Below are 23,537 nucleotides of genomic sequence, written 5' to 3'. Positions count from 1 at the left end.
ATGTCTAATTGATGAGAAAATTTTACAATTAAATACCCAATGAAATCAAACTCAACTAATCCATTTCTAAATGACATGGATTAATAATGAGATGGAACTAATCCATTTCTAAATGACATGGATGAAACTATTTGAATTATTTAGATCAAGAATTTCACAGCCCACCAAATTTGATCACAACAATAATGTAGCCAACCCAAAAAGACCAAAAAAAAAAACAATACATTTCTCACTTGTTGCCCAAGTAATAGCTGTTGCCACATGTGTCTTGTTTTATCTATAAAAGAAAGATCTTTCCCAAATATTCTCATCACCCACATTTCACTTTTTTTTCTTTCAAACAAGATTCATCAATGGCGGATCTCCATCACCAAATCGAATCACAGCCGGTAATCGTAGTTCTAGTTCCTCTCCCATTACACAGCCATCTAAACCAAGCTTTACAACTCGCCACCCTAATCGCCGCCTACAAAATCCCCGTCCATTACGCAACCTCCGCCACCCATTGCCGTCAAGCCAAGCTCCGTTTCAATGGTCAAAAATCATCAGATATATCCAACATCATCCATTTCCAAGAATTACCCGACCCGATTTCATCATACCCTGAAAACAATCTCCACCCCTCTTTGAACGCCTCCTTAGAATTACGCCATCCAATGACCGCCCTTTTACAAAAACTCTCATCTTTATCTAAAAGGGTAGTAGTTATCAACGATTCGAACATGGCTTATGTTGTTCAAGATATTCCATCAATTTCAAACGTTGAATCCTACTCTTTCACCTGCATATCTGCGTTCAGTCTTCTTTGTATACTCAGTCAAGGCATACTAACAACAGAAGAGACAAGATTTAGAAAGATTGTCGGTGGGATTGAGAAAATACCACAAATGACACAAACTGTCACACCTGAAATACTGAATTTCTTAGCTGTTCAATCCCCTTATGTGGATCTTAAGCATGGAGATATAATCAACACGTGTAGAACCTTGGAAAGCTCTTATCTTGATCTACTAAAGGATGAAAACAGAGACAAGAAACCGCAATGGGCTTTGCCTTTGCATACTTTGCATTATCGGGTCGATGGGGTCGATAAGAGCAGAGATAAATGTCTTGTCTGGTTAGACAAACAACCACCGAAGTCTGTTTTATTCGTTTCCTTTGGATCATCGACATCAATGGTTGAAAAACAGGTGAAAGAACTTGCTGTCGGTCTTAGAGGAAGCAAACAGAGATTCTTATGGGTATTACAAGATGCGGAAAGAGCAGATGGTTTGAGCAAGGCTTGGAAAAGTGGATTGCCAGATGGGTTTGAAGAGAGTGTGAAGGGAATAGGAATGGTTACACGAGATTGGGCACCGCAAGTTGAGATATTGGGTCATGGTTCGGTTGGTGCGTTTATGAGTCATTGTGGTTGGAATTCGTGTATGGAGAGTTTGAGTATGGGGGTTCCTATTGTGGCTTGGCCGATGCATTCTGAACAACCTTATAATGCTCTGCTTGTGACCGAGATGCTTAAAGCTGGTGTTGCGGTTAAGGAATGTGATGGGGATTTGGTGGGTTCGGATTTGATTAAGGAGGCGATTGAAGAGATTATGGTTTCTGATGAAGGAGTGATTAAGAGGGAAAGGGCAGAGGAAATTGGTTTGAGTTTGAGGAAGGCGGTTGAAGAAGGTGGTGTTACACGTTTGGAGGTTGATTCTTTCGTTAAACACATCACCAGATAGATCAAGATATGATCTGGTTTAGGAAAAATGATATGATGTGATATAATAATATTTTAATTAAGTATTTAATTATGATTTCAAAATAAATAATTGAGTATGGTATTTAATAGTGAATTTGATCTTGAAATATTTCAACAAAACCCTACTTTAAATATGTATCTAGTTTAACTTATTCATATTTTCATTAGTTTTCCACAAATTTCAATCTTCAAAACAATCAATCAATTCCATTTTCATTAACCTAGATTTTATAGGATATATAAAAGGATAAAAAAAATGGGCTCAATTACTATATAAGATTCAAACTTTAAATGGTGAACTATCACAATTTGTATAATATGATATTTTTCTTAAGTGACAACGTTTATTTTATCTTCTTGTTTGAATATATTATTTTTGTTTTTTTAATTAGTTTTTCACGTCTTAAATAAAATAATATTTACATACGGTTTGAATTATGTTTTAAATGTAGTAATTTTTCGAGATCTACATATTCTAATTTAATTTGTTGAAGGAATTTTTGGTGACTAAAAGATGCTGATGTAAGAAAAGTTTAAGAAAATTTGAATACTAAGATAAATTTGGTATTAATTTTTTTTAAAGAATTTTAAAATATTTATAAAATTAGATGTACGTATTTGTATTTTAAATTAAGTATTTTTATGAGTTATACATGTTTAATCTACCTAATAAAATTTGAATACTTAATAAATATCTAATGGGGGTAGATAGTTAAAAATTGAAAAAGAACATTGTTATTTTGTTTTAAAATTGTGGTAAACTTAAGAAAGAGAAAAATATTACTTTAAAAAGTAAGAAAACGCCTTAATTGGTTTGAGAGTAAATGATTAAAATTGTAATTTTTTTATCATTTATATCTCCACTGTAATTACTATCAATAAATCTAAGAGCTCTTCAATTTTTTCTTCACACTTAATTCTCATCTTCAAATTCCTTTCACATATATTTGTATTTTAATTTTATCAAATTTGAATTTAATTATGTAGACTTTCATGTTATTATTAGGAATACAACCTACAAACATTAAATGAGGCATTTTAACCATAAAATACTTACTTTTTCAACCATTTGTGTGTATATGAGTCTACCCCACGAAAGTAGCTAGGATGGGTCAGTATAGTATACTTAAATGTTTAATCCATATCTTATATTTTATCGAGAATTTTGATATACAAAAAATTCATATTTTTACCTTACCTTGATTTCGGTATACCTTAATTTCGGAATACAAAAAAATCATACATTTACCTTACTTTAATTTTGGTATACCTTAATTTCGGTACGGTATCAATATTATACCTTTGATACATAAAAAATATATTAACTTATAAAAAAATCAATTTTATCGATAAGGTAGAGATTGAATATATTGAATAATATTTCAGTATAATTATATTTTTATAAGTATTATATATATATATATTAATTTATAAATAATATTTCGATATTTCGGTATATCTCGATATACCAAAATTTTAAAAATTTCATACTTTTACCGTAACAATAATTTTGGTATCGGTACCATACCTTACCTTTTTTGGTATACCTTAAAAATCGATATCTTCAATATATTGTGGTACGGTATTTTCGATAAACCTATAATATCAGTAATTTTTTTCACCCCTAAAATATTACGGGCTCGATTCCATCTGAAAGCACTTTGAGTTTAAGTAGGGACTATGTTTGTGGGTAGAGCAGTCAATTTAGGTTAGGCCTGTTGGGTTTGCTCGCCCCACCAAATAATTTAGACGGATTGGGTTAAAATATTAGCAACCCATTTGAAAGTGGGCCTACATGGGCCAATGCGGGTCGGGCTTAGGTTAGCCCGTGGGTTGGCAAAAAAAATCTAACATGATTTATAGCTTTATATGCATATGCTGTATAGCCCTAGTTTTTTCTCTCTCCCAGGCAAAACTACAAAAGTCAATACTCAATACTTCGGCATGCGAGAAAGGCGATGAAGGAGAAGGATTTGACATAAATTATATCTCGATTGATGATATTTAAAAAATGTTGACTTTACTGAAATTTCTATTTTATGAATTTTTCAAATTTTAGTTACTTTGTTGAACTATTTTGTCAATTAATGTGTAACGATAGACAAAACTCTTATTTGGTGTGTATTATGACTATTTGATCAAGTTCTTGAACTCTTGTTTTCTAGAACTATTAATTATTTTTATTTGTAGTGAGACAACTCGCGGGACAACCCGCCTAACCCGCAACCCACATTGGGTTGGGGATTTTTAGCCCGCCAGGATGGTGGGTCGGCCCGCCGACGACCCGTCAAACAATGAGTTTTGGTGGGTATGCTCGCCCCACCATGGGTTAGCCCGTCTGACCGCACTAGTTGTGGGAGTGTCATGCTAGTTCTTCTTTAATTCAATTTTTTTCTCTTATTCCAATGTTAAATTTTTTAAGAATCTCTCAAATATAATTTTTCAACCTTTTAAAAATTTCTTTATTGTCATGCTTTATTTCCACACCTATAAAGAATCTCATTCTTCCAATATGATCAAATATTTCAAATACTTGTATCATACTAGAATTGATTGCATTGATAGTAGTCTCATTAATTATTTTCTTTTAGAATTAAGTCATCAACATATAAAATTTTAATTATGATTATATTTTCTAATTAATTATATTTCACAAACAATACGTACATTTTTTTTAGATCTTGTTCCACAAAGAAAGAATTAATACGACTAAACTATATTCTTAGAGCCAGACCCGGACCTGCTGTGTAATAAGTGAGACAATTGCCTCAGACCCAAATATTTTTAGGGCACCAAAAACTTCAAAAAAAATTATAATGATATGTTCATGAAGAAAAGCCCATAAATAATAATCGATAACCTATCAATGATAAGCCCTAACTTAATTTATATCCAAAAAATAAAAATAAAAAACACTATCTTACTTGGAGAAAAGAATCGCACAATTCCCATTTATCAACAAAATCAAGGAAAAAGAAAAAAAAATAAGAACAAGCATTCTGGAAAAAGAAAATGAAAAACACTTCCCCCAAACTCCAAGCCCGTCGTCGATCCTCCAGCTTGTCGGAATCGGAGCAGAAAACTCGGTCGTCTCCTTCCCCGAGCTCTTGGGCCTTTTTCGCTCGTTCAAGCTCTTTCTTCACTTCAAACTCGGTTTGAGCAATTTCAAAAGTACGAAGAAACCTTTGGGTTTTTATTTAGTTTGGAGAAGTTGAAGTCTATTGATGATGATGGTCTCTTGGGCTCATGTGTCAATCTTCAAAATTCTTTAACACATGATGACACTCCGATGTTGATGGATCAGATTTATTTCTAGAATTAAAGTTGTTAAGACATTCATTACCCGGAGAAGCAAAAAGAGCGATTGATGTGCTGAATTATTTAAAAACAATGGATGATTGTTATCCAAATTCCTATATCGCATATCGAGTTTTGCTGACTATACCAGTTAGTGTTGCATCTGCGGAAAGAAGTTTTTCCAAATTGAAGTTGATTAAAACATATCTTCGATCAACTATGTCGCAAGAAAGACTAAATGGGTTAGCTATGTTATCTATCGAAAAAAAATTTATTGAGAAAGTTGATTATTCAAACTTGATCAATACTTTCGCTTCAAAAAATGCGAGACGAGTAATATTCAAGTGACTATGTACTAGTTCGGAACATGAATTTTATATTTTGTTTGGATCTTCTTTGTTTTTTTAGTATTTACTTATAACATATTGTTTTGATAATATTTTATTTCTAAATTAATGTTACAAATACTATTATATTTAAATCGACAAAAAATATATGTATGAATATTAAGCTTTTAGGGTACCAAGTTTTGTGTGCTTCAGGCCTCGAAATCTCAGGTCCGGCACTGCTTGGAGCTTTTCAATCCATATATTCTCCAGTTTATATACATTATGCTACGAGTTGTCTTCTTCACAAAGCGCTATGGTTATTTAATATTGATTTCATCTAATAATGTTTTATTCAAAAATACTCTTATTAGTTTCACTTCATTATAATCAATTATAAAGTCTTGTGCATCTCCTTTCACAATCTTTCTTGATTAAATTATTATACTTAATTTTACAATAACTTGTATTGTTTGGATCGTTTTAGATGTTTCACCCTAGTTTTGAGTAATATTTTGAATGAAACTGATGAAAACATATTTATCAAGTTTAAGACTTTCCTTTTTACAGATTTGATCAAACTTTTAAATTCATTTATTTGAAAAGCCTTCACTGTCTATGGATTTGTCTAAACAATCCAACAAATATATCTAAACAAAATGAAGGCATCAACTAATAATGTCCAGTTAATTCTGATCAGTTTTTATAAACAGAAAAGAAAGTTAATGCACAAGATCATACTTCTTTCTTTTATTAAAGGAAATAAGCTTAAAATTTTCATTAAACTTGATCAAGGTAATTTGTGAATTAGTTTTGAGATAAGATTAGTAAAAGTTTGCAAAAACTCTTCTAAACACCTTATCTCTCAATCTCGAGTTGTGACTTTGTTTCACTTCCACTTTTCATTGTGTTATAATTCATTTATTTCGATCACTCTTTTCTATCTTAATCATGATGTGTATATATATGTATAGAGATGCCATGCATTTCACAACAACTAATTCTCCTTCCCTTCTTCCTCTTCATATCCATGATCATGAAGTTTGCACCATCCAACATGGTTGTTATTGTTTTGTCAATGGCATTAATCTTTATCCTAACCTTGGAACCTATAGGTAAACTATCTCTCCCATTCGAACCCTACTTGTAATATAAAATGTTTCGAAAAGTATGCTTTCCATATGTTATCTTTTGTAGCAAACTCTTTTTAAAACTTGGCTTATGGCTAATGTAATCCACTAACTTTTCAAAAATATATATATTTATTTGTACCTATGTGAAGTCATCTCTTAATGTATTTTAATGCGCGCAGTTGCACAAGTAGGAGTTTGCTACGGAATGTTAGGTAATAATTTGCCCCCTAAGCCCGATGTTATCGCTCTATTCAAACAAAATGGAATCAAGAGAATGAGACTTTACGATCCAAACCCGGAAGCACTTAAAGCTCTAGGGGGATCCAACATCGAGGTTACGGTTGGTGTACTCAACCAAGATCTTCAAAAGCTAGCTTCAAGCCCGGCCGAAGCCACCACTTGGGTCCAAACCAATATTAAAAGCTACCCAAATGTTACATTTAGGTACATCGTGGTTGGCAATGAAGTCCAATCACAATTCGTTCTCGGAGCCATGCAAAACATGTTTAACGCGATTTCAACTGCCGGTCTAAAAAGCCAAATTCGGGTGACCACAGCCCTCGACACTGGTATCCTTGGAGAGTCTTTCCCGCCATCCAAAGGCGTGTTCAAGGCCGACGCAAACGGGTTCATCACCCCGATAGCGAAGTTCCTCGCTGCAAACGGATCTCCCTTGCTTATGAATGTATACCCTTATTTCGCACTAGCAAATGTGGCACTTGATTACGCGCTCTTCAAATCACCCGGAGTTGTGGTGAAGGACGGTGCTCTAGGATACCAGAACTTGTTCGACGCCATGATGGACGCTTTGTATTCGGCGTTGGAGAAGGCTGGGGCCGGGTCTTTGGAGATCGTCGTGTCGGAGACAGGGTGGCCAACGAGTGGAGGGAACGGAACAAGCCTAGAGAATCAAAAGAGTTACATTCTTAACCTTATCAATCATGTGAAGGGTACACAAGGAACACCAAAGAAACCTGGAAAGTCCATAGAAACTTATATCTTTGCCATGTTTGATGAGAACCAGAAAACCCCTGATTATGAGAAGTTTTGGGGTTTGTTTACTCCAAACAAACAAATTAAGTACCCAATTAGTTTTGCTTGAAAAAATTTAAAAGTACCACCCAACATTTCATGTTTATAAATAACTATATGATGGGAAATTTCCAATAAATAGAAATTTGGATATCTTATATTTGAAAAAGAGAAGTACAAATATTCATGAGTTCTTGTTCTTGTTTTGATTTACTTTTATTGTGTTGTTGACTAATTTGTTATATGGATATATATCGTTTCAACTGTTCTTGTTTTCAAAGTTTATATATAGACATACTTGCATAAACATTCCAAACAAAAAAGTGAAGAGATATATCAATGGAGGGTGAAAATTTAGTAGGCAATATAAATCTGATGTTTTGTTTGGGTTTGAATTCAAGTCATGCAATTATTGGGTACATTTTAAAACACTCTTCCATGTATTTTGGGTTGTATTTAGATTCAAATCTAAATGGGAGACCAAACCGACAAAATTCAACCAACAAAATTTGTTGGGTACATTTTAAAACACTCTTTCAATGTTATGTATGATTAACCCACAATTCATTGCCACTTCACAGCCTATATTTGTTAACTAGGAAAATTTATGTACACGAATAAGGATAAAAATAAAATAAATTAAAAAAATTATAATAATATTTATTCAATGTTTAAAATTATTAAAATAAAAAATATAACGTTCTCATTTCACATTTTATTCACTTTATAATACAACTTATTTTCTCACATGTTTCATCACATATTTTTTCCCAATGAATCTCTCATTTCGTAACTTTACACTTTTACTTTGTCAATCAAATATTTGATTCATATTTTTTAATAATTAGCATCGTGACCTCACACTTTGGTCTATTAACCCTCGACAAACCACATCTCAATCACATTTGGTTAAAGGTTGTACTTGTTTTGTTAGGTTGCAAGTTCGAAACTTACAAATAACATTTTTAAATTTATTTTTAACCGTTTTAAGTTTATAGGCGGGTCAACCCACAATCCGACCCAAATATTCATTTACTCTTACATAAACACTTTAAAAATTAAGCATCATTATATATATATATATATATATATATATATATATATATATATATATATATATATATATATATATTAATTAGTTAAAAATTTAAACTTTTATTGTTAAAATGTCTCGCGTTCATCAAATTTGGTGTTGAATCTTAAATATAAAGTGTTGTTAGCCTAGTTGGTTAAAAGGTTGTACTTGTTTTATTAGGTTGCAAGTTCGAAACCTACAAATAACATTTTTAAATTTATTTTTAACCGTTTTAAGTTTATGGGTGGGTCAATCCACAATCCGACCCAAATATCAATTTACTCTCACATAAATATCCAAATTAACCACAGCTCTCGACCCGACAATCCGAACACTTTAAAAATTAAGCATCATTATCTATATACTAGCATAATTTCCGTACATTTGCACGGTAAAAATATAATTAAAATATTATTTATGAATAAATATTTTAAATAAAATAATATTATTTAAATTTAATTTTTGAATTGATTTTAGTTTTTAATTAATCCATCATTTTAAATGTAAGAAGTATTTAAAGTTTGTTGATTTATTTGATGAGTTTAATATTTAATTTTTGTTAATCTAAAAAACTTAAAATGAAATATATGGTATAAAATATGAATTCTAGGTTGATTAAGAAAAATATTTATTAGATAAGAAAAATAATAAATTTGACAAAATATCTTTAAAAATTAAGTTTTGATCTATTAAACGGTTGATAATGTTTATTTAAAAAATATAATATTGAAACATTATATAACCCATTCATTAGGTTCATTGATTTTGATGATTTAATAATTAAATTCAATAAAAATAGATATTTATCAAAAATAGAAAAATGAATAACTTAAATATAATAATAAAAAAATAAATATTATTATAATAGATAATTTGATAATTATTAGAAATATTTAAAATATATATAAATAAATAATTAAATAAAAAATTAAATTATAATTATATTGCTCTCTTTAAATCTTGCATCAATTTTATAATTATTTTTAATATATCATTTTGTTTTTTTTATAATTATAAATAAATTATAAATATATTTCTATGTCATTTTAAAATTTAAATTATTTGGTTAACTATATTTTTAAATTTCATATTTTCTTTAATTTGTCTTTAAGATTTTTTTCTATAAAAAATAAATTATTTCAGTCTTTTTATTTAATATTATAAATACAAAATATACCTCTACAGTAACATTATAAATTAAAATAACAAATATTTATCAATTATATAAAACATATCAAAATATTAATAAATATTTTTTTTTATTAGTTTAATATATATTTTTAATATATATTACCTATTTTAAATATTTTATGGATAAATTATTAATATATATGAATTGAAGGTTATAATAATATTTATTATCCGTTACTTTTATTTTTATTAATTAGTTATAAATTAGAATGAAATTAAATAATTTATTTTTATGAATGTGAGGTTATAATAATATTAAATATATTTTTTTATAACTTAAATTTCTTAAATAATTTTCATAATTAATATTAATATTTAATACAAATCTCAATAATTATAGATGACATTTTAGAAAAATAGTGACAAGAAAAATAAATAAGTTTATTACATATTTTAACTTTAATAGTGTCAATAATATTTAATACATATTTTAACTTTAATATTATATTGCTAATGTTATATTACTGGTTATTCAATATTTACTTTATTTTAGTATTTATATATGTATTTTAATATATATTACCTATTTATTATATTTTATAAATTTATTATATATTTATATAAATAGTTAATTATTTTAAAATATTAATATTAAATGACAAAAAAAAGTTTATTTATCTACAATAAAATAAATTAATATTTTATAAAATATTTCTGTTTGGTAGAAAATTATTTGAATTGGTAACACAAACAACTGTCAAAGAATTTGTATAACAAATATGGAGGTCATTATAAAACATAAAAAAATGTAGACATTCCAAAGGAAACAAAAATTTAACCAACAAGAAAAAGAAAAGAAAAAAAAATATAATATCAATTATTTTTCATAAAATAAATTATAGAAAAACAAATGCATCTAAAATGTTGAATAACTTTATTGTTAAAAGAATATAAACTTAAAGTAGACATTAAATTAGTAGTAACCACCAAAATGCTATAAGCTTATTGTCACAGTAAAGATCTCCTTATCAAACACGTAATGTTTTTTTTGAGTTGCCTGATTTTCTAAATCCTGAACATCCAGTGTTCCTCACTGATGAGGGTGCACAAATTTTCTCTTCAACGGACCAGACAAACATAAGACAAAATTTCTTCTTATACCTCCTTAATTTTGCAATTTGCAAATAATAATGGTTTGATATGCTACCTGTACAAATGAGTAATTTTATATTGTACATTATTATAATTACATGCAATGCAATTGAACTGGGAACAATTTGAAGGTAAAGAAGTCGCAAAATGGCCAATACAAGACGGCACTCAACATCGTCGGAACAAAATCAACAAATGAGTAATTTTGTATTGTACATTATTAAAATTACATGCAAGTGAACTTAGAATAATTTGAAGGTAAGAAGTTGCAAAATGGCCAATACAAGATGCCACTCAACATCGTCGGAACAATATCTCTTTTCAACCCTCTCCAACTTTCACCTCAAGAACGAAATGGTAATAATCAAACATTAGTCTAAACAACATTAGATCATAATAACTGCTTCATTTGGAAAACATAATTTCTTATCTCGATATTTCAACCCTCCCCAACTTTCACCTCAAGAATGAAATGGTAATAATCAAACATTAGTCTAAGCACCATTAGATCATAATAACCACTTCATTTGGAAAACATAATTTCTCATCTCGGTATTTGATTCAAATATAATTCTGTTCATATTTGAATAGGTCAGCCACAACAACACTCCTTTAGCAAAAATAGACAATTTTCTATTTTCATAATCTTAGGTTATATAACAATAAAGTAGAGATCCACTAACATAGCTATCTAGACTTGTAAACATAAAGAAATCTGCATCATCAACAACAAGAACAACAAAGAAAGACCTGAGCTAACATGTAAATTGAGATGATTTTCAACGACCTAAACTACTATGTAAAGAGAGATTATTCAAGATAATTACCGTTGTTGCGGTGTTTGAACACGTATCGTTCCAAGATGGACTTCAGCTTCCAACATCATCTAGATGTCGGCTCTTTCGTTCCGTAATGGAATTTGCTTCATCAAGCTAGCAACTCTTCTTCCTAGAAATAGAACAGACAAACAAACAAAATTCAAAATCTGTTACACTGAATTTGGGGGTGGTCAATTTCAACCAACTTTCTCCACTGGACTAATTGTCTCCCTTACTCTACTAGTTCTCCCTTATTCAAGATAATTACCGTCGTTGCGGTGTTTGAACACGTATCGTTCCGAGATGGACTTCAGCTTCCAACATCATCTAGATGTCAGCTCTTTCGTTCCGAAATGGAATTTGCTTCATCAAGCTAGCAACTCTTCTTCCTAGAAATAGAACAAACAAACAAAATCTAAAATCTGTTACACTGAATTTGGGGGTGGTTAATGTCAACCAACTTCCTCCTCTAGACTAATTGTCTCCCTTACTCTACCAGTTCTCCCTTATTCAAGATAATTACCGTCGTTGCGGTGTTTGAATACGTATCGTTCCGAGATGGACTTCAGCTTCCAACATCATCTAGATGTCGGCTCTTTCGTTCCGAAATGGAATTTGCTTCATCAAGCTAGCAACTCTTCTTCCTAGAAATAGAACAGACAAACAAACAAAATTCAAAATCTGTTACACTGAATTTGGGGGTGGTCAATTTCAACCAACTTTCTCCACTGGACTAATTGTCTCCCTTACTCTACTAGTTCTCCCTTATTCAAGATAATTACCGTCGTTGCGGTGTTTGAACACGTATCGTTCCGAGATGGACTTCAGCTTCCAACATCATCTAGATGTCAGCTCTTTCGTTCCGAAATGGAATTTGCTTCATCAAGCTAGCAACTCTTCTTCCTAGAAATAGAACAAACAAACAAAATCTAAAATCTGTTACACTGAATTTGGGGGTGGTTAATGTCAACCAACTTCCTCCTCTAGACTAATTGTCTCCCTTACTCTACCAGTTCTCCCTTATTCAAGATAATTACCGTCGTTGCGGTGTTTGAATACGTATCGTTCCGAGATGGACTTCAGCTTCCAACATCATCTAGATGTCGGCTCTTTCGTTCCGAAATGGAATTTGCTTCATCAAGCTAGCAACTCTTCTTCATAGAAATAGAACAGACAAACAAACAAAATCTAAAATCTGTTACACTGAATTTGGGGGTGGTCAATGTCAACCAACTTCCTCCACTGGACTAATTGTCTCCCTTACTCTACCAGTTCTCCCTTATTCAAGATAATTATCGTCGTTGCGGTGTTTGAACACGTATCGTTCCGAGATGGACTTCAACTTCCAACATCATCTAGATGTCGGCTCTTTCGTTCCGAAATGGAATTTGCTTCATCAAGCTAGCAACTCTTCTTCCTAGAAATAGAAGAGACAAACAAACAAAATCCAAAATCCTAGAAATATGACCTCAAAATACTTGTAAGTATTATCCTGGATTAGTAAACAAATTTAGTATTTCATATAGCATTTCAATTTCAATTCAATCTAATCAATCAAGAAGTTGAAACAACAAACGACTACACAACCCTCATTGACCCAGTAAGAGTTCAGGACTCTAAGACCAGGATGTTTCCTTCTAGCACGTTCTTCAACAATTGATCGTTTGCTATACGTTGAAATTCAAGCTGGGTAATACCCTGGTTTATGAGTTTACCGTAAAAGATACCCTTTGGCACCGACCTCTTCCTTCCACCACGTCTAACACGCACACAATACACTACATATCCCTGCATACAACCAATTTCATCCATATATAAAAAGGATTTCCAAAGCAACATATCATATAACTTTTCATCGGACATAACCTAATACAAGTATTAAACAGCATATCCCCTACATACAACCAATTTCATCCATATATAAAAAAAAGATTTTCAAAACAACAAATCATATAATTTTTCATCAAACATAACACAATATAAGTATCAAATAACAAAGTGTACCATTTCATATGCATCTCCAAATACATGTTGAAAAAATCAAATATTTCTGACATTTTAAGAATTTATCACAAACAACAACATTTCCCTGCTCAATCAATCAACAAATACTAATCTAAATGATAGAGAATGACAGAAACAGGGAGCAGATGCAGATAATGGAAAAAAGTATACGCAGATTCTTGAATGAAAATACAGTCTCTGAAACAACTACAATATTTTAAGACCTGCTAGGTTGATTCAATTACCTGTTTAACCTTGTATCCAAGGCGACGAGCTTTGTTTGATTGTGTTGGTGATTAACACGGACGATTGAAGGGAGTTGGCGATACTCCCAACACCTGACCCTCAACATACGTTTATAAATGCTGCATGAGATTAAGGTTACACCTTGGAGATATAATTATAGCAATCTTTTATCCGGGCTGAATCTGGTCTTCGGAGATACTGGTGGGCTGGTATTTGAGATTGATGATGGAGGCGGTCTTTTGCGTCGGCGTCGGGGTGGTTGCGATGTAGTTGCTTCCACAGTTCTCTTGCTTTGGGGACACAGAGATCAGGGGAAAGAGATTAATGGAAAATGAGCGTCTTTCAGGCAGACGTAGTAGTCAGACAAGGGATTAGCATCATCATCGGCTGCCAACTTCTTTCATACCGAAACCCTAGCCACATCTAAGAAAATATAGTAATTGAGAAGAAGAAACGAATAATTTTTTTATTTTTATAGTGGGATAGAAACAGAGCTGGAAGATACCCGCAAGAATTATATAAAACTCGGCCAACGTGGACATCTCTAGAGAGCGCGTGAATGCCACATTCAAATAATTTTATTAAGCATTATTATATATGTATAGATTAGTTAGTTAAAAATGTAAACTTTTATTGTTGTAAGAATGTCAATTTTACACACCAAGTTGTAAGAATGTGTCAAATTTACTTATTAAGTATCAAAATTCTATTTATATGTATGAACTTGTCAAAAAGTGTCAAATATATTTAAAATAACAGAAATGTTAAACGTTGTTAAAAATTTTGCCACATTTAATATCCACATTTTTTATATTTTTTTAAATTGACATTACTTTAATTATTTTTTATTCAAACAAAACATTAAAATCTTTTATTATTTATTTTCTCTTTCTTTACCCTCACAACTTACCATTTTCTTTAAATATTTCTCTCTTCATTTCTCCATCTATGAGTAATTTTATTATTAATAATATAATAATATTTAATTGATTAATTGATTAATTATAAAAATTGTTCTAAAAAGTAACGAGTTATTAAGACTTCGTCACAGCACTGGCAATTTAGGATTCGGCCAACAAAGACTTCACCACGACATTGACAATTTAGGATTCGATCAATGAATGTTTCAACCAATGATGATAATAGTGTAAGGTTTAACTAAGAAAGACTTGGATTTGGGGGTTACGTCTGGAAGCTGATAAAGTTTAACAGAGTGAGTATTATGAAAACTAAAATTAAAACAAGTCGGTTAAGGGAGATATTACCTTGATTCGGCATTGTCCGTTAATGGCGACAATGATTTAGGGTTCGCCTAATGAAGATTTTGGCCACAACGTCTATGATTTAGGAATCGGCCAACAAAAACTTTCACCAACGATGATAACTATTTAAAGTTCAGTTAGGGAGCACTTGAAGGTTAGAAGAAGGTAAAAATCCAAAAAAACTTGAGTTAATCAAAGAGAGAAAAATTAGAAAAAAATTGAGAGTTGTGAAGGGATGAGAGAGAAAGTAAAAATAAATTTTGTTTAAATGGAAAAATAATTAAAAGTAATGTCAATTTAAAAATTAAAATAGGTGGATATTAAATGTGGCCAAATTTTTTACGGCCGTTTAATATTTCTGTTATTTTAAACATATTTGACATTTTTTGACAAGTTCATACATATAAATAGAATTTTGATACTTAATAAGTAAATTTGACACTTTCCTACAACTTTGTGTGTAAAATTGACATTCTTCCCATAATTTTATTAAGCATTATTATATATGTATAGATTAGTTAGTTAAAAATGTAAACTTTTATTGTTAAAATGTCTCGCGTTCATTAAATTTGGTGTTGAATCTTAAATATAAAGTGTTGTTAGCCTAGTTGGTTAAAAGGTTGTACTTGTTTTGTTAGGTTGCAAGTTCGAAACCTACAAATAACATTTTTAAATTTATTTTTAACCATTTTAAGTTAATGGCGGGTCAACCCACAATCCGACACAAGTATCCATTTACTCTCACATAAATATCCAAATTAACCACAGCTCTCGACCCGGCAATCCGGAAACTTTGAAAATTAAGCATCATTATATATATATATATTAGTTAGTTAAAAATTTAAACTTTTATTGTTAAAATATCTTGCGTTCGTCAAATTTGGTCTTGAATCTTAAATAAAAATTGTTGTTAGCCTAGTTGGTTAAAGGGTTGTATTTGTTTTATTAGGTTGCAAGTTTGAAACCTACAAATAACATTTTTAAATTTATTTTTAACCGTTTTAAGTTTATGGGCGAGTCAACCCACAATCCGACCCAAATATTCATTTACTCTTATATAAATATCCAAATTAACCACAGTTCTCGACCCGGTAATTCGGACACTTTAAAAATTAAGCATCATTAAATATATAGAGATTAGTTAGTTAAAAATTTGAACTTTTATTTTCAAAATGTCTCGCGTTCATCAAATTTGGTGTTGAATCTTAAATATAAAATGTTGTTAGCCTAGTTGGTTAAAGAATTGTACTTATTTTGTTAGGTTGCAAGTTCGAAACCTACAAATAACATTTTTAAATTTATTTTTAACCGTTTTAAGTTTATGGCGGGTCAACCCACAATCCGACCCAAGTATCCATTTACTCTCACATAAATATCCAAATTAACCACAGCTCTCGACCCGACAATCCGGACACTTTAAAAATTAAGCATCATTATCTATATATAAATTTGTATTCTCCAAAACAGGAAAAAAAAATCAATAATAACTAGTATATAATATTAATAAAATTATTAACAATAATATATATATATATATATAACAACACGACCAATATTATATATGGGAGTAAAATCACTTATATTTATATTTATATATGAATAAAAAAACACTTATAGTATATAATATATTTTCTAAAGAGAGGTATTTCACAATTAAATTGAATACATTAGGGGAATTTCATGTATATTATATTACCACCATATATTTCATATTCTTAAATTTTAACAAATTTGATCATCATATTAGCAATAGCACCAAATATTTCTCAATTTTATTCACAATTAAGTCAAAATTAATAATACAGGTAATGTCAGCTCTACTAATTATAATCCTTAGTCTATTTCTTAACAAAAAAACCCAAAAAAAAATCAGTTCACTAATACATATATTAGCCTAATTCTTAAAAAAATCAAATCAATAATATAAGTTAATGGCAACTATATTATTCGTTATCAATTAACTTCAGCTATTATAGTAAAAATAAAATAAGAGTAAAACCAATAAATTATTTAAGACCCATTTGAAGGATTTTCAAATGAGAGAGTTAAGTGGCCGAAAGTGAAAAAAGAGATGAAAATTAAAAAATTAAAAATAATAGAAGAAAGAGATGGAAAGGAAAAAAAAGAAAAAGTAAATAATTGATGAATTAGAGATTAGATAAATAAATAAGATATATTTGAATAAAATATTGTATAATTAAAATAAATTAATAAATAATATAGACATATAATTCATTTGGCATGTCATATTTTGAAAATCAAGTGCAAACTTTAAATATTTTATTAATTTCAAGTCCAAATTGGATCTTGTGAAGGTTAGAATAGTTTTAAAAAAATCTAGGGAAGTGAAATTGATGTTAAAGTTTTTTTTAAAATGTACTTGGAAAATCAAATTCTCTTTACTACTAATTTATCTTATTTTCTAATGTTGAAATCATTTTCTTTCATAGAACCACTTTTGTGATTTAATTTGAAAAACCTTAATGTTGTTACTAGTTTATTATATGTTTTAAAAAATTAATAAAGTGTGTAAATTCAAAAAGATTTAGTATATAACCCTATGATGATAAAGGATATTGGTTTGGGTATACAAAGTTAATTTATTGGATTTAAAGTTGCTTTCTTAATAGTACTTTTTTCCTCTTTATCACGTGTTGTTACATATGTATAAAAAAAATTAATAAATTGTGCAAATTCAAAAAGATTTAGTATGATAAAAGATATGGGTTTAGCCCGTTTGGGTAAAGTTGTTTTCTTAATAGTACTTTTTTTCCTCTTTATCACGTGTTGTTATTGTAAAAAAACATTTTACTTGTACTTTTTATTATTATTTTATTTATATCATTATTGTTTACTTTATGTGAAGATTTATATTGTTTTATTTTACTTTACTTTTATCCCTATTTTATATCTTTATCTTTATTTATTGTGCATATATATATATATATATACCTATGTAAATCCAACTATTTCATCATTTACCATAATCATGAAGTTCTCACAATCTAATATGGTTCTTATTGTGTTGTCAATGTTCTTCTTGATCCTTGCAAGCTTGGATTTTACAGGTCAGCCAACTTTTCCCTTTCAATCTTACTTTTAATATCATCTAATGATGTTTCAAATGTTTAGTTGTGTTATAGATCTATGAAAAAAAATCACTATATTTGTATGTTTTGGTCATTTTTTACTTTAATTTTACGGTTCAATGTTGTATTCATTAAATTTACGACAATTATTTATGTTTATCGAAGACAAAGTATAAGTTTCATATGTTCATGTCTATAAATTCAGTTGCAAGTGTTGGAGTTTGTTACGGAATGTTAGGTAATAATTTACCAACAAAACAAGATGTCGTTGCCTTATACCAGAAGAACGGTATCACAAGAATGAGAATTTATGATGCAAACCTAGAAGCTCTCGAAGCTCTACGTGGATCTAATATTGAGGTTTCGGTTGGTGTACCAAATGAAATTCTTCAAAAGCTTGCTTCAAACCAAGTTGAAGCCAATGCTTGGGTCCAAAAGAATATCAAAAACTACGCCAACGTTAGGTTTAGATACATCGTGGTTGCCAACGAATTTCGATCGCAATTCCTTCTTGGAGCCATGCAAAACTTGCTTAAGGCGGTTTCCACTTTTGGGCTAAGAAACAAAGTTAAGGTCACAACCGCCATCGACACGACTCTCCTTGGCGTGTCCAATCTACCTTCCCAAGGCATGTTTAGGGCCGACGCGAGCGGATTTATCGCTCCCATTGCTAAGTTCCTTGTTGCTAATGGCTCTCCCTTGCTTGTCAATATGTATCCTTATAAAGCCTACGTTGATTCCAAAGGAAAGTTTTTGCTCGATTACGCGCTCTTCAAATCACCCGGAGTTGTCGTTAAGGACGGTGCTCTAGGGTACCAAAACTTGTTTGATGCCATGATAGACACTTTTCATTCGGCGTTAGAGAAGGTTGGGGCTGGATCTTTGGATATCGTCGTGTCGGGGACTGGGTGGCCTACAAGCGGAGGGAATGCAACTAGTCTCGAGAATCAAAAGAGTTATGTCCTTAACCTTATCGATCATGTGAAGGGTACTCGAGGAACACCAAAGAGGCCGGGAAAGTTCATAGAGACTTATATTTTTGCTATGTTTGATGAGAATCAGAAAACTCCTGTTTCTGAGAAGTTTTGGGGTCTCTTTACTCCAAACAAACAAATTAAGTACCCTATTAAGTTTGTCTAAGAAAACTCTAATTATATGATGACAAGTTTTTAATGAAGAGGAGAATTGATTATCTTATATTTACATTTATTGCCTATGATATTCTAGTTTGTTAGTTAAAATCGATATCCAATGTAACCAAGAGTGGAAATTTGTACCATTTTACTCTGGCTTTCAGTTAAATCGGATTTCGATTTTCTAAAACTAACATTAACGGGTTGATTATAATTGGTTGTTCACATATAATTGAAATAATTAAACGAACATAATAAAAAGGCATTAGTTTTTTATAATTAACATTTATAAATAAAACATTAAAAGCCTAAGAATAAATCTCATTTTATTTATATAGGAGAAGATATATATATATATATATATATATATATATATATATATATATATATATATATATATATATATATATATATATATATATTTACAAATAAAAAAATTAAACATAAAAATTGATCAACGAAATAAAGACCAAACAACTTGTTATAAGAATTCCCTTTTGTTAATTTAAAATTTTTTCATTATTTTAAAATTTTGTTTAACTTTTTTTTTATCATTGGTAAACTATTTTGTGGTGTACTTTATTTTAAATGTTCACTTTTTTTTTATTTTGTAATGATTTGTCGATAAGTTTAAACGACTTTCATTTATATCATTTTGTTTGAAATACTTAAAAAAAATTAAAAAAAAATAATTGCAAAGTTTATTATAATGTTAAATTAATATTGTACTAACCAATAAGTTAAGTCACTCTTAATAATTTGTTTGTATTTATTTTAATAACTACATTAATATAAAATTTATAAATAAAAAGATATAATTAATCATGGATAATCAAATTATTGAACATTTAACTGAATAATTTAATTGTGGATTTGATTATGTATAATTGAACGATTTAGTTACTGATAAAAAATAAAAAAATAAATAATATAGTAGAAATATTTGCCTTTTTCAAAAATAATTGTATATAAAACAATTTTAAACAAAATAATATATAAAGATTTATTTCAAACTCAAAGAAAGAATTACAAATTCAGTGTAGGCCTTAGCCCTTGGGCTTGTTTAGTGGTAGATTAATAATAATTTTCTGTTAATATTTAATTAGAAAAAAAAATACTAAACTTGAGTTAAAAATTGAACTTATTTTGTTTACATTTTCAAATGGGCAATCATAAATGCGGCCTATCCAATCTTTAAAGAGTTACTCATTTATTAATATTTAATAGTATTATATTATTATTTTCTTTTATAATATTAAAAATATATATTATATAAATTTTGTTTTCGTATTATAATAGATTATCCATTTATGTCTTATTTTATATTATTAAAATTTAATTTTTTTTACTATTTTAAACGCTCAAATTTTAAATTTGCATAGAAGTATTTGATGAAAAATCTATTTTTCTTAATCAATTATTTATTTAAAGTTGCTTTCTTAATAGTATTTGTTTTTCTCTTTCTCAATATCTATCCAGTGTTGATTTTATGTGAAGATTTATATTATATTATTTTACTTCACTTTTATCTCTATTTTCTTTCTTTATCTTTATTTATTTTGCATATATACCTATGGAAATCAATTACTTCTTCATATGCCATAATCATGAAGTTCTCACCATCCAATATGGTTCTTATTGTGTTGTCAATGTTCTTCTTGATCCTTGTAAGCTTGGATTTTACAGGTCAGCCAACAATTTCCCCCTTTCAATCCTACTTTTAACATCATTTAATGATGTTTCAAATGTTCTTGTTGATTTCAACCTTAGTAGAGTGGTAAATTAGAACACACATCAATCTTGAGATACCATCTTAAAGGCGATTCATTTTTTTTAATTTTGTTGTTCAAGTGTTGATTTGGGTTTTATTGGCAGATCATAGATAGTAATGTAATAATCAAATTATAGATCTATGAAAAAGAGTCACATTTTTATCATAAAAAAGCGAAATGTTCATTGTTGTATTGATTAAACTTGCGACAATCATTGTATTCATGTTTATTGTGGACAAAATAAAAGTTTTAATATGTAGTTCTTTATAAATATAGTTGCAAGTGTTGGAGTTTGTTACGGAATGTTAGGCAATAATTTGCCCTCAAAACAAGATGTCGTTGCCTTGTACAAGAAGTACGGTATCACGAGAATGAGAATTTACGATCCAAACCAAGAAGCACTCCAAGCTCTAAGGGGATCCAACATTGAGGTTACGGTTGGTGTACCCAACGAAATTATTCAAAAGCTTGCTTTGAGCCAAGTTGAAGCGAACGCTTGGGTCCAAAAGAATATCAAAAACTACGCCAACATTAATTTTAAATACATCGTTGTTGGCAATAATTTTCTATCGCAGTTCCTTCTCGAAGCCATGGACAACTTGCTTGACGCGATTTCCACTTTTGGGCTAAAAGACAAAGTTAAGGTCACAACCGCCATCGACACAACAATCCTTGGCGAGTCATACCCACCTTCCAAAGGCACGTTCAGGGAAGACACGTTCGGATTCATCGCCCCGTTAGGGAAGTTCCTCGTTGCCAACGGTTCTCCCTTGCTTGTCAATATGTATCCCTATAAGGCCTACAATGATTCCAAAGGAAATTTTTCGGTCGATTACGCGCTTTTCAAATCACCGGGAGTTGTCCTCAAGGACGGTGCTTTAGAGTACCAAAACTTGTTTGATGCCATGATAGACACTTTTCATTGGGCATTAGAGAAGGTTGGGGCTGGATCATTGGAAATTGTCGTGTCGGAGACGGGGTGGCCTACAAGCGGAGGGAATGCAACCACACTCGAGAATCAAAAGAGTTATGTCCTTAACCTTATAGATCATGTAAAGGGTACTCAAGGAACACCTAAGAAGCCTGAAAAGTCCATAGAGACTTATATATTTGCCATGTTTGATGAGAATCAAAAAACCCCTGTTTCTGAGAAGTTTTGGGGTCTCTTTACTCCAAACAAACAAATTAAATACCCTATTAAGTTTGTCTAAGACAACTCTAATTATACGATGACAAGTTTTTATTGAAGAGGAAAACGGACCATCTTATATTTACATTTCTTGTCATTAATGATCTTGTTTGTTAATGATATATATGTTGTCTAACAGCTATAAATGCCTTCTCCATATCTTTTACTGATACAAAATTTTTATATTTAAAATATACTTAATAAAATAAATAATAAATTTAATTTTCAACCCAAAACTCAAGATTGAGCTGGTACACTTTTTTGTGATACAACAAGCTTAAAATAGTTAATAATTTTTAAAAAATATTAGTTATATATTATTATTTTTATATATAATTAAGTATTTTATATCTTAGCCGTTTTAAAAAATTATATATTTAAATATAAAATTAATTAAATGATAATTATAAATAAATAACTATAAAATGAATTATATTTACAAAATTTATTATATTAATTTATTTATTTGAATAATTAATAACTTGTTTTTAATTTATAAATATAATCTTTTTTCAATGTAAAATTATAAATTAAAAAATATTTTTAAACTCTTAAAATCTTATTATCATAAATTTAAAATAATAAAAATTTGTTTATTTAAGAGTTTACCTAAAATTAAACTTGATAACTTTCTCTAAAATTTTAATTTTCTGACCAACTCAGTCAGTTAAAATTGATATTCGTTATAACAACAAGTGAATGCGGTACAAAATATTCTCAAACTAACATAAAATGGTTTGATTATAGTGTCACATAACCAAAATAATTCAACTGAACATACAAATAAAACCGAATTTAAGAGTTGTTACGCCTTAACCCTATAAATGATAAGGATAGAAAAATGAGAATTGGGAAAGGCTTTAGAACTTAAATACTTTATCCATTTTTCTAGTAATACATCAATCCTAACCCACTCAAATTATTCAAGTGAAAAGAATCTTGCATATAAAAACAAAAGATCTGAGCTTTAATTTCTAGTAAGAACACTTTGTTGGAAGACTAAGAATGTGGAGTCCTATTAACTTTCTTCAAAGAATAAATCCTGATTTTCATAAAAGTACTAAACTAATCCTATTTAAAATATATTTAGGTAAAAAATCTATCAAACCAAATTGTTTACAACTCCTACCAAGA

General features: G+C 29.7%; 4 protein-coding genes across 4 annotated transcripts; all 4 read left to right on the top strand.

The window, feature by feature from the left end:
• The first annotated feature begins 353 nt into the window (after nucleotides 1–353).
• LOC124934676 (zeatin O-glucosyltransferase-like) lies at nucleotides 354–1,724 on the top strand. The gene has a single exon (XM_047475196.1). It carries the CDS (start codon nucleotides 354–356, stop codon nucleotides 1,722–1,724), a length of 1,371 nt encoding a protein of 456 aa, XP_047331152.1.
• A 4,950-nt stretch (nucleotides 1,725–6,674) lies between these two features.
• Nucleotides 6,675–7,602, top strand: LOC124936545 (glucan endo-1,3-beta-glucosidase, basic isoform-like). The gene has a single exon (XM_047477051.1). The coding sequence runs from the start codon at nucleotides 6,706–6,708 to the stop codon at nucleotides 7,600–7,602; it is 897 nt and encodes a 298-aa protein (XP_047333007.1). The 5' UTR covers nucleotides 6,675–6,705.
• A 10,607-nt stretch (nucleotides 7,603–18,209) lies between these two features.
• On the top strand, nucleotides 18,210–19,512 carry LOC124936612 (glucan endo-1,3-beta-glucosidase, basic isoform-like). The gene is made up of 2 exons (XM_047477125.1): nucleotides 18,210–18,288; nucleotides 18,515–19,512. The coding sequence occupies exons 1-2, from the start codon at nucleotides 18,210–18,212 to the stop codon at nucleotides 19,447–19,449; spliced, it is 1,014 nt and encodes a 337-aa protein (XP_047333081.1). The 3' UTR covers nucleotides 19,450–19,512.
• A 1,537-nt stretch (nucleotides 19,513–21,049) lies between these two features.
• On the top strand, nucleotides 21,050–22,425 carry LOC124934675 (glucan endo-1,3-beta-glucosidase, basic isoform-like). Its single transcript, XM_047475195.1, has 2 exons — nucleotides 21,050–21,128; nucleotides 21,491–22,425. The coding sequence occupies exons 1-2, from the start codon at nucleotides 21,050–21,052 to the stop codon at nucleotides 22,423–22,425; spliced, it is 1,014 nt and encodes a 337-aa protein (XP_047331151.1).
• Nucleotides 22,426–23,537: the final 1,112 nt, after the last annotated feature.

The sequence above is a fragment of the Impatiens glandulifera genome, chromosome 4 (assembly GCF_907164915.1).
Source record: "Impatiens glandulifera chromosome 4, dImpGla2.1, whole genome shotgun sequence".
NCBI lineage: Eukaryota > Viridiplantae > Streptophyta > Magnoliopsida > Ericales > Balsaminaceae > Impatiens > Impatiens glandulifera.
Note: the sequence above shows the minus strand (reverse complement) of the source record. Positions and strands in the feature narration are given on the sequence as shown.

Excerpts from the sequence above, each read along its gene's own strand:
- LOC124934676 (XM_047475196.1), top strand. The coding sequence starts at position 354 with ATGGCGGATCTCCATCACCAAATCGAATCACAGCCGGTAATCGTAGTT.
- LOC124936545 (XM_047477051.1), top strand. The coding sequence starts at position 6,706 with ATGTTAGGTAATAATTTGCCCCCTAAGCCCGATGTTATCGCTCTATTC.
- LOC124936612 (XM_047477125.1), top strand. The coding sequence starts at position 18,210 with ATGAAGTTCTCACAATCTAATATGGTTCTTATTGTGTTGTCAATGTTC. Across the intron at positions 18,289-18,514 it reads TGCAAGCTTGGATTTTACAG|TTGCAAGTGTTGGAGTTTGT; the intron begins GTCAGCCAACTT and ends CTATAAATTCAG.
- LOC124934675 (XM_047475195.1), top strand. The coding sequence starts at position 21,050 with ATGAAGTTCTCACCATCCAATATGGTTCTTATTGTGTTGTCAATGTTC. Across the intron at positions 21,129-21,490 it reads TGTAAGCTTGGATTTTACAG|TTGCAAGTGTTGGAGTTTGT; the intron begins GTCAGCCAACAA and ends TTATAAATATAG.